Source organism: Pteropus alecto, unplaced genomic scaffold (genome assembly GCF_000325575.1).
Source record: "Pteropus alecto unplaced genomic scaffold, ASM32557v1 scaffold398, whole genome shotgun sequence".
NCBI lineage: Eukaryota > Metazoa > Chordata > Mammalia > Chiroptera > Pteropodidae > Pteropus > Pteropus alecto.
The window spans coordinates 3,330,725-3,341,785 of NW_006442497.1; the positions used below are offsets into that span (position 1 = coordinate 3,330,725).

The 11,061-nt window shown below is 52.8% G+C and overlaps 1 protein-coding gene across 8 annotated transcripts; it reads left to right on the forward strand.

Moving 5' to 3' along the window:
• Positions 1–2,400: 2,400 nt before the first annotated feature.
• On the forward strand, positions 2,401–10,900 carry TNK1 (tyrosine kinase non receptor 1). 8 transcript variants are annotated; one of them, XM_025040139.1, is made up of 12 exons: positions 2,401–3,214; positions 4,785–4,949; positions 5,131–5,201; positions 5,325–5,513; positions 5,646–5,801; positions 5,904–6,205; positions 6,462–6,735; positions 8,144–8,238; positions 8,556–8,738; positions 8,961–9,040; positions 9,378–9,676; positions 9,758–10,900. In XM_025040139.1, exons 2-12 carry the CDS (start codon positions 4,787–4,789, stop codon positions 10,049–10,051), a joined length of 2,106 nt encoding a protein of 701 aa, XP_024895907.1. In that variant the 5' UTR covers positions 2,401–3,214; positions 4,785–4,786; the 3' UTR covers positions 10,052–10,900. The 8 variants fall into 8 exon arrangements, with proteins under 8 accessions (XP_024895907.1, XP_024895904.1, XP_024895909.1 ...); XM_015597479.2 differs by lacking the exon at positions 2,401–3,214 and having other exon boundaries at positions 3,905–4,949; positions 9,758–9,853; positions 9,938–10,900; XM_006922309.3 differs by lacking the exon at positions 2,401–3,214 and having other exon boundaries at positions 3,909–4,949; positions 5,922–6,205; positions 9,758–9,853; positions 9,938–10,900.
• The last annotated feature ends 161 nt before the right edge of the window (positions 10,901–11,061 follow it).

An 11,061-nucleotide genomic window follows, 5' to 3' on the forward strand; every position in this document is an offset into this window, starting at 1 on the left:
CCAGAGAGCTAGGATCAGAGCAGTAAAGGAGGTGCTAAGGGAGCATGAATGTGGTTCCAGAAAGGAGCAGAGTGGTTTCTGCACAGGGATGCCCACCCTCCCCCTCAAGCCAAACCTGAGGCACGGGCATGGGAGGCCTCCTAGGTGCCCTCTCTGCTTATCCTTCTGGTTCTCTGCCCTGTGGGGAAAGACTTGGCCCCAGGAGTGTGAATGTGCTCATCCTTCTCGGATGAGGGCAGGGCAGGGCAGGGCAGAGGTTGGGGAAAAGCAGATGGAGGGGGCAGTGTCTGATTTGGGCCTCTAGGTTTAAGTATTAACAAGAGACCTCATCTCACCCTGGAGGAGGTGCTCCCTGAGAGTAGTGAGGATGGTCAACTGTGTTCCCCCACACTGCACCCTCCTTTATGGGCAAAGGTGGGGATGAGAAAAGCTTAACTCCATAAGTAAGAAGTAAGGAGAAGTGGAGGAATAAAGAGGCCTCTGATTTCCTTTTTTTTTTTTCCAAGCCAAAGACAAAGGTGGGGCTGAGCTTCTACTTCTGGCTTCCTGCTGGAATGTGGAAATTCTAGTCCAGGAGTCCAATCGATAGTGCCCCATCATCAGCCTCCTCTCCAACTTGCAGCCAAGACCTAGGCAGGTCCAGCGTCTCTCCTCTGAACCAATGATAAGTTTCTTCCCTGAGCTCCCTGCTTCTTTTCTCTCATCTTTTCCCAGCCTCTTCCTACAGCAAGATGGTTCTGTCACTCTCCTGTTTAAAACTCTTTAGTGGTTCCAAGAGCTATTGGGTAAATCCCAAGCTCCCGTGTTCTGCAAGGTCTTGTACAGTGAATTCCACCAGGCAGGTATTGTGTTTGCTTGTTCACCAGGGTCCCCCAGAACCTGGTGAAGGATTGCTGGAAGAATAAATTGATGCCTAGTCTGGCTACTGCCAGCCTCTCTGGCTGCATCTGCCCATATGCTCTACAGTCCTCATGTGCTCCACAATCATGTGTTCATTCAACTCCCAGAGGATTTCTGGTGTACCCAGATCGGTGAGGACACTAGACATTCAGAGGAAAATCAGGTTTCACATGCTCTTCTCTGAAGAAACTTATGGAGCCATTGTGTTTCTCACCAAGAAATTGGAGAACACCAAGATGAATCTCAAAAATTTGTTGAATGAAAGAAGCTAAATGCAAATAATAGACATTGTGCAACTTCATCGATAAGACGGTCAAGAGCAGTTGCCTCTGGGGAATACAAGGTACAAGGTAGTTTTCTGGGATTGTATAAATGTCCTGGGCCTTTATCTGCATTAATAAATATCTACATTTCTTGAAATGTTTTGAGCTGTACAGTTAAATCTGTGAATGTTACTGAATATAAGTTATACCTCAATAGCATACTACCAGCATAAAAAGTAATGTCCATATAAATATAACAATAACAAAAAAAGCCCTCAGTATCGATGAAACAGCCCATTAGATATAATCAAAGAGAGAATTATTAAAGTAGAAGACAGAACTGAAGAGTTACCTGGATTGCATTATAGAGACACAAAGAATGGCAAACATGGAAGAGAGTTTAAAAGACATGGAGGACAGAATGAAAAGGTCTAGCATACTTCTAATCAGAGATTCCAAAGGAGAGAACACAAAGAATGGAGGAAAAAGAATATTTGAAGAGATATTGGCTAAGAATTTTCCCAAACTGATGAAAGATGCAAATTCATAGATACAGGAAATACAACATACTGAGCAGAATAGAAAGGAATCCATACCTAGATACTTTATAATAGAATTACAAAATGCCAATGGTATCCTAAAAGCAGGGAGAAAAGACAGATTACCTACAAAGGAATGACAATTAGACTAAACAGACTTATTTACAATATACATTATGCCTATTATATGCCTACAATGTCCCAGGTACTAAGAACACAAGATAAACAAGACAGACTCAACCCCTACACTGTAGAACCCACAATAAATCACTGACGACAGATATGGAGGGAGTGATTACAGTGTGATGAGCTGGATTGGTTGGAGGGCAAGAGAATTCACAAGAAAACCATACAGGTAGAACTGTGAACTATTAGGATTTTCTCATCAATGCTGGAAGATCCCACATGTTTACCAAGATGAGGTGGGCTTTTCTCTCCAAAGGACTCTGGGAATAGCAGCTGCTATGCTCATACATTCTTCCTTGGGATAGAAGGAGACAGATGAGCTGTCCAAGACTGGTGGCCTAGGTGTCCCTAGGACCCCTGAGGGAAAGGGAGAGGGCATGCTCTTCCTCAAAGCCTTCATCAAGGTCCTGGACTGTGTTCCTGAAGCCGTAGGCCAAGTAGAAGCATACAGAGCCCTGGGGTGAGCAAAGGCTACACTGGAGCAGGGGGGTTATGCCAGAAAAAGGCCAGGAAGTGCCAGTGCTGGGGAGGGGTGCCTTGATGCATCGAGTGCTGCCTTTGATCACCAAGACCAGGTACCAATCTGGGATGGGGCTGAGGAGCCACTCAGAAGCTCTGTCCCCACCCCCAATACACACACGCAAGACCTCCCAGATGTTCCACCCTGGGGAGCTCACCAAAAGGTTCTCTAAATTCAGACCTGAGAAAAAAACAATGGCTTCAATCTTGGATTCTGTCTGGGCTTGGGGCTGACTTTCTGCACCACTATTAACACCTCTCTGCCCTGGCTCCATTCCAAAGCACCCAGGAAGACAGACCTTCCTCCCTTAGAGTGTTAGGAAATTCTCCCTACTAAGGGACCAGGGCCTATGTTCTGTTTGGCCTTATCTTCCCAGTGCCTGGGTAGGATAGTTCCACCAGGTGCTTATTCACTTAAGGGGTGGGGTTCAGGTTGAGAAGGGTGAAGGATTTGGCAAGAGGGGCTGGGGTAGGGGGGACATGACACAGAGGAGAAAGTCTGGGAAGGGGTGAAAAGTTTTTAGAGAAAGCTGGAAAGAGGCTGAAAAAGTGGAGAGAGGGGGTGAAGGAGGGCGTGCACAGGACAGAGGAAGGGAGGTTGCTCAGGGTCTGGCAAGGCGAGGGGAGAGACCCGTCAACCGCCCTCGCAATCCTCACCTTGTCCTACTAGGGAACTGGGGGCGCAGAGGCTGGCCAGCCAGGGCCAGTTGCCAGGTCCCCGCCCTCTGTGTCTTCGGGTCCCGCCCTTCTCGGGATTTAGTCCTGGCTGCCTGGGCGGCCTGTAGCCGCTGCTTCCGCTTTCGCCAGGTGAGGGTCCTGGAAAGGAGGGGGAGCCTCGGGCTGGAGTTGGCAGAGCTGGCAGAGCAGCCGGCTGTCAGTGCTCTGGGTGGTCTGCCTGTGTGTTTGGAGCCTGCCAGCCTCCCTTCCCCTCTCCGGGCGGTCCTTCTCCCCTGTCCTTCCCCTCTTCTCCTCGATCCTTCCCTTCTGTGGCCGCGTTTCCTCTTGTTCCCCCTCTGATGCTTTCTTCTTCTCACCTTGCAATAGGTCCCCGTTTCCAAGAGTCGAGGGCTTTATACTCCCTCCGGCCCTGCTCATGCCCAATTCCTAGCCATTCTCCGGGTTCACATCTGGGCCCAGCCTGGGGCCCTCTGATTCCTTCCGGCTTAACTAAGTGTGTGTGTGTGTGTGTGTGTGTGTGTGTGTGTGTGTGTGTGTCCAGTAGTGTGTAAGGAAGAGTTTGTTTGTGCTGGCAGCCAGCACCCAGAGCACCTAGAGCTTTATTTTGTTATTTTGTGAAGGTTGGTGGAGTCAGCTTGAAGCTAAGTTAAACTGAGTGACTCAGGTGTGCAGGCAGGTCTCTTCCATACCTGGAGCTGAGCTCAGGTGGTTGTGGAAGGGACTCTGCACCTGGGAGCCTGGATTCCTCTGTAGGCAATACCTGAGTTTAGATCACAAACACCCGATTTCAAAGATTGTTGTCTTATGTGTAGAAGAGGCAATGACATGAATGTCTCTGGGCTGAGGGGGCCAGTATGCCTGTAGAACTCAGGTTATCTGTGGACACTGTACCTTGATGTCTTGCATATTGTGTGTTTATGTGGACCTTAGTGTCTCAGATGTGTGGGGTGGTGTTATCTTGGAAGTAGTGAAGTGCCCTGTCTCAAGTATATGTATGTGAGAGGGTATGTGGCAGTTAGCCTGGGTGTTTTATGGCAGCATACTAGAACATCTCATGTATCTGGGTGTCTTTGGCATCTTTGGCAACTTTTGTAACATATCTGTAGGTCTCGTGTGTGTGTGTGTGTCTGTGTGTGTGTGTGTGTGTATAGCAGTCTATCTGGGTGTGGGAGGCAGTGTACCTTCATGTGTGTGCATGCATGTGTATGAGTACCTGCATGTCTGAGATATGGTATGGTTAGCACATCTGGGCATCTCTAGTGTGTATGTGGTAGGTCAAAATGTCTCATGTGTATGAAGTGTCTCAGATGTATGAGTGAATATGTGCAGTGTCTGCAGTGTCTCTGGGTGTCCTAGGGGTATAGGAGCACTGTGCCATAATATCCCAAGAGTGAGCAGGGCAACATGCCTGAAGTCTTCAGTGCTAAAATCTCAAGCATGAGGAGGGTAGGTTTCTCAGTGGTGAGGAGGGTAGAGGACCTCAGTCTTGAGCATTGGGAGCATTATTTCCGGGGTTTGTGTGTGTAAGTGGCAGGATACCTGGCTGACTCTAATTCGTCTCTCCTTCTGTACCTGAGTATTTCTGATGGGTTGAGGGTGGAGCTGGCAACTATTCCTCTCGTGTCTGAGGGTCTCAGGTGCCTACCCTGGACTATGAGTCTGGAGGAGAGTGTGCCATCCTTAGGAGTTCCTTCTCCAGACATGCTCCCAGAGGCAAGCTCCCTGTGGCTGCTGAGGTTACTCCGGGACATCCAGCTGGCCCAGTTTTACCGACCCATCCTTGAGGAGCTGAATGTTACTCGACCAGAGCACTTTGAGTTTGTAAGACCTGAGGACCTGGACAGCATTGGCATGGGCCGCCCTGGTGAGGGACCCCTGCCCTGAGTGAGGCCCTGGTCTCTTCTTCCCCAACCTGTTAGTTGCAAGCCCCCTTCCTCTCCTCCCCCCGTCAGCCCTCTTCTTGCCTGTAAATCCCTTGCATCATATAACCCCACCCCCCCCCACCTCCCATACAACCCCAGCCCTCTAATTCTGGCCTTCCCCAGCCCAGCGCAGACTAGCTGAGGCTCTGAAGAGGCATCGTTCAGGGCACAAGCCTAAGAACTGGGTCTACAAGGTACGTGTTTTGGGGTGGGGATGAGAGGCTTAAAGGGCAGCTTAGACTCGGAAATGGGGAGGGCTGAGTGGCAGGGATGGGTATGTAGGGTTCCACACACCTGATTTCCCACCCTTGTTTCAGATCCTTGGGGGTTTTGTCCCTGAGCAGGAGACCACCCCATCCTCAGACAGTCCTCAGTCCCTCCCTGAGCCAGAGGGGGGACTCAAGTGTCTGATCCCAGATGGTGCTGTGTGCAGAGGGGAGCTGCTGGGCTCCGGCTGCTTTGGTGTGGTGCACCGAGGACTGTGGACATTGCCCAGTGGCCAGAGTGTGAGTACCCAGGGAACCTACTTCATTCTGGTTACCTAGCCAGCTGCCGCCTCTGTGTTCTGCTGCCCTCTCTGCTCTGGCCCTGGCATAGCTGTTCCCTAGGGTGCCTGATGGTGCCTCCCCCACCCCCAGGTCTCAGTGGCTGTCAAGTCTCTCCGGGTGGCTCCCGAAGGCGCTGTGGGCACAGAGCTGGGGGACTTTCTGCGAGAGGTGTCTGTCATGATGAACTTGGAGCACCCACACTTGCTGCGTCTGCATGGGCTCGTACTGGGCCAGCCTCTGCAGATGGTGAGCATACCCAGACACTGGCTCCTGGGACAGTCCCGGGGCTGAAGTGCGACAGGAGGATGGGAGGCCAGAGTTCCATGAGGCCAGACTACCCTTCACCAGGCGCTGTTCCCTCCGCAGGTGATGGAGCTGGCGCCGCTGGGCTCTCTGCACGCGCGCCTAACCGCGCCAGCCCCTACACCCCCGCTGCCCGTGGCCCTGCTCTGTCTCTTCCTGCGGCAGTTGGCGGGGGCCATGGTGTACCTGGGGGCCCGGGGGCTGGTGCACCGCGACCTCGCTACGCGCAACCTGCTGCTGGCTTCACCGCGCATGATCAAGGTGGCCGACTTCGGGTTGGTGCGGCCGCTGGGCGGTGCCCGGGGCCGCTACGTCATGGGCGGGCCCCGCCCCATCCCCTACGCCTGGTGAGAGGCGGAAACGTGTGGGTTGGTCTCCGAGCCCCGGCGGGCTAGAGGGTGAGGCTCTGGAGGGCGGGAGAAGCTAACGGCGGTGTGGAGGGAACTGGTCCTCTGACGGAGGCTGGGCCCAGAGGAGTCAGCAGGTCTGGAAGGGCTTGGAAAGGAGAACTTTTGAGGACGATGGAAGGAACGCGGGCTATGCTCAGTGACAGGTGAGAGTTCTGAGGGGCAGATATCCAGCCTCCTGTCTCTACTTCTGCAGGTGTGCGCCAGAGAGCCTGCGCCAGGGGGCCTTCTCTTCTGCGTCAGACGTGTGGATGTTTGGGGTGACGCTATGGGAGATGTTCTCCGGGGGCGAGGAGCCCTGGTCCGGGGTCCCGCCGTACCTCATCCTGCAGCGGCTGGAGAAGGACCAGGCCCGGCTGCCTAGGCCTCCCCTCTGCTCAAGGGCCCTCTATGCCCTCGCCTTGCGCTGCTGGGCTCCCCACCCTGCTGACAGGCCTAGCTTCTCCTACCTGGAGGAGTTGCTGCAAGAGGTGGGAACCGTTTCCTCCCCAAATACACTCAGTCTCTCTTCCCTCCATTCTCTCTCCCAGGGTTCCATGCACTAGACTAACAAATACTGACTCCTGGGCTGGGGTATGGGACCACGTTCTGAACAAAACAGATTCATTCTCTTCCTGCAGAGTGCTAAGAGCCCTGGGGAGGCACCTTGGGGCTACATAGATGCAGGCCAAAGGGTTGGGGGCCGGGGCTGGGCCAGAGAAGGGGGAGCACAGTAGGTTGCAGTGAGTATTTGACAGAGGAAAGGTTCAGCATGGGAGGAGGGAGTACAAGCAACTAAGACAGTGGAGGTGTTCAGAGCTGCTCCACGGAGAGATTTGTAAGGCATGATAATCAGAGCTAACATATAGAGCACTTGATCTGTGTAAGATTCTGTACTAAGTGCCTTACATGTATCCTTATGCGTGTTCACTCATTAAATACAACAACCCAGTGAGGTCATTGTTTTCTTGATTTTACAGATGAGGCAGTTAAGGTATTGACAGTTTAAGTGACTTGCCTAAAGTCACACTGAGAGGTGTTGAGATCTGAACCAGTCAGTCTAACTTTAGATCTATTCCCTAAATCACTATATTCTACTATTAAAGGAGTTTAGTCTTTACTGAGGGCACCTGGGAGCCATGGTAGAGTTTTGATTAGGGAAGTTACAAGCCTACTTTACATATCATATCACTCTGGCTTGGTACAGGAATGGATTAGAGCAGGGATCCCCAACCCCTGGGCCGCGGACCAGTACCTGTCCGTGGCCTGTTAGGAACTGCGCTGACAGCAGGGGGTGAGTGGCAAGCAAGCAAAGCTTCATCTGTATTTGCAGCCACTCCCCAGCGCTAGCATCACCGCTTCAGCTCCACTTCAGATCATCAGGCATTAGATTCTTATAGAAGCACCAGTCCCTGGTGCCAAAAAGGTTGGGGACTGCTGGATTAGAGGGATGATACTAAAGATAGGAAGATCAGATAGGTGACAATGGCTGTAAAGCAGAAGTGAGATGAATAAGGGTCAAGACAGTGGGGCTGAAGAGAAATGGAAAATTTCTAGAGGTGCTTGGGAGGCAGACATGATGGGCCCGAGTGTGGAATAAAAGCAGCATACCGGATGACATTCCCCTTGATCTCTCTAGGTAGAGACAGGCCTCACTTTGTTGCTCCCTGACCCCTGGGCTGTATCCAGCTTGACATGGCATCCAGCTCTGCCTCCCCCACTGGACTACACTTGGGAGACAGGGACAGTCCCATTTCAGGCCCAGGACAGAGGACACACCTAGCATAGGTTTGATTGGTTGGTGTATAAACAGAGAGGAATCTCCTTTCTTCCCTGCTCCCATGATACCCTTCTGACTCAGGCCACAAGCCCAGCCATACTTTCCTCCTGTCTCTATAGGCCTGGCCTTCTGAGGGACGTTGTGTGAGGGATGTCACAGAGCCAGGCGCACTGAGGATGGAGCCTGGTGATCCCATCACTATCATCGAGGGCAGGTGAGGGCCTCATGTCTCCTACACATCCCCAGGAAGAAGACTACCTCTCAACCTGCCTGATCCGGGTCCCTTTTCTGCTTCTCCCCAGCTCCTTGAACCCTGATCCTCTACTTCATTTCCTCCTCTCCCCACTGGGCCCTGAGAGCTCCACTACAGTCCTGGCCTCCCTGATGGAGCCACCACAGCCTATAGAGCCCTTTTGTGTTAGGGAGAAACAGGCTTTCCTTCCTCCAGACAAATGTAGCTCCATGGCACACAACTTGTGACCTGAATGCAGCAGGAGCCCAGCCCCCACGTGCTCTCATCCCCTTCACCAGTGCCTCTTCCCACAACCCCAGCTCTACAACCTGGAAGGGCCAGAATGGTCGCACATTCAAAGTGGGCAGCTTCCCAGCCTCCGCAGTGATATTGGCAGACATGAGGGGCTCACCAGCCACCCGTCCAGTCCACAGAGGCTCCCCTGCCCGGGTAGAGCAACACTGCCGTGGAAGCATAGATGGGTGAGGACCTGAAAGCGGGGATAGAGCTGGGCTGGGGGAACCAACCAAGTTCAGCAACTACTCTGGAAGGGAAGCCTGGGGAGGGGCCAGAGTGAAGCTGGACGGGAGGCCGGACTTGCCTTCCAGATGGAGCTTCCGTTCTGGGTCTCATTCAGTCCTGGAGCCCCAGAGATTCCTTGAGCAGGGACATTGATATGTGGGGTGGGGCTCTGTCTCTAACAGGGACAGAGTAAAGGCAAAGCTTCGGGAACTACCTCCAGCACGGGGTCAGAGAAGGAATGTGCCCCTGCAGAGAATAAAAGGTGAGTGTGGTTGGAGGCAGGGCCCCCAGGGTCTCTGAGATCAAGAACAGCCCTCCAATTGTGCCCCCTCCTCTAAATCCGTGCCTTTGCATATGTGATTTTCCCACATACAATTTCCTTCCCCTACATCATTCTGCCTGTTGACAATCCAGCTGTACTTCCCCACTGCAGCCCCTGAACTCTTAGTTCTTTTGTTCTTCAGCTGCCTAGGCCTGCATGTCTGTTCTGCACATCTCTCTTATTGTTGCACCTAACAACAGCACAGATAGAGAATGGGAAGCAGGCAGGATCCAGCATCTGAGCTTCCTCTCAAGTTGTTTCTTTCTCAACTGTGCAGGCATTTCCAAGAGTCTGGAATCTGTTCTGTCTCTCGGCCCCTGCCCCACAGGGGGTGGTTCAAGCCCCCCTGAACTTCGACATGCCAGAGCTGTACCCCAGGGACCTCCAGGCCTGCGACCCTGCCCACCCTTTGCTTCCAACTCTTCTCAGCCCAGCCAGCCTCCCAGGGAGCGGCATCCCTGGCCCAAAAGAGAACCCCAGCATAATCACCCCATGGGTACACCTGGAGCCAGCAAAGCCACCGTCCACTCTGGAGGCCTCTTGCCTGACTCTGAGTTGCAGAGGAGGGTTATGGAGGTAAGGTTTCCCTGAAGTGGCCTGTTGTCCAGAAGGGGCTACAGGTTGGGGTAGGAGCCTAAGAGAGACTGTCCCCTGCAGGTGGAGCTAAGCGTGCATGGAGTCACCCACCAAGAGTGCCAGGTGGCACTAAGAGCCACTGGGGGAGATGTGGTTTCTGCCATCCAGCACCTCAAGGTAAAACCAGACCCTTCTCTTGGGTTCCCACATCTCCTGTCCCTCCCCTCTGGTAGTCAGTTACTCTCTCTCCTGCTTCCACAGGTAGACCAGCTCTTCCACCTGAGTAGCCGGTCCAGAGCTGACTGCCGGCGCATCTTGGAACATTACCAGTGGGACCTTTCAGCGGCCAGTCGCTATGTCTTGGCCCAGCCCTGAGCTCTGCTCTCTTGGGCATGAACACCAGCATGCACCAAGGGCCTGACCATGTGGAACTAAGAACTAGAACAAGGTCCTGACAGGGCGGACTTTCCTACATGAAGAGACCCTGCTATAGGCAGGTACAAGAGGAGCCCAAGGTCAAGCACTAATGAGTATCTCCCTTTGGCCTCTGAGGGCTTGAGCTCCCTTGGCTGGATAATGGAAGGATCTAGTCCATTCTAGTCCATTCTGCCCACATTTCCAACCAAGAGGACTTGAAGGAACAGAGCTGCTACACATCACATCCACAGAAAGCTTTTGCTCTTACAGAGAATGATCTAGTGGCCATACTGGACCATGGGAACAGCCATCCTGAACTGCCGTTAGCTACCACACTGGTCTCTGTGGGGACAGCCATCTTGGATGATGGAAGCAGCCACACTGGCTTGGGGCACATGGTCTAAACTACCTTGGCTTGGGCCGGGGCCATCATGGGTGATGAACGTTGCTTTCTTAGATGCAAGGACACTTGATCCTGGCAGCATGGATTATGAGACGGGCCAGCCCCTGCCCAGCCCAGCCGTCATATTTCCCTTTGTTTCTTCTCACACCAACTCTTCCTACTACCCTCTCCCATTACATACATCTTCTAATATCCAAAAAGTTACAAAGTTTATATGAATATAACATACAAAGATGCAGCCTCCTTTGTAGGGTCAGAGAAGGAAGGAAGGGAGGGGTAGTTAAGTAAGGCACAGGAAGCTGCAGCAAGCACCAGCTATGTGCAGGGCCCAGTGGGGAAAGAAAGCTGGCACTGGGACCTAGGCCCTAGAGGAAATAGGAATCCCCTCCAAGTGCCATGGTCTGAGGCTGAAGTAATTGGCCAAGCTGATGTGCGGAAGGGTGGCTATATCTGCCATCTTTGGGGCTGCTCACTCTTACCCACCCCAGCTCAGTTGTAAAGCCCCAGAGCCCTGGATTCCAAAGGCCTCATCCAGAGCAGAGACCCTGGGGGAGGTGGGAGGAAG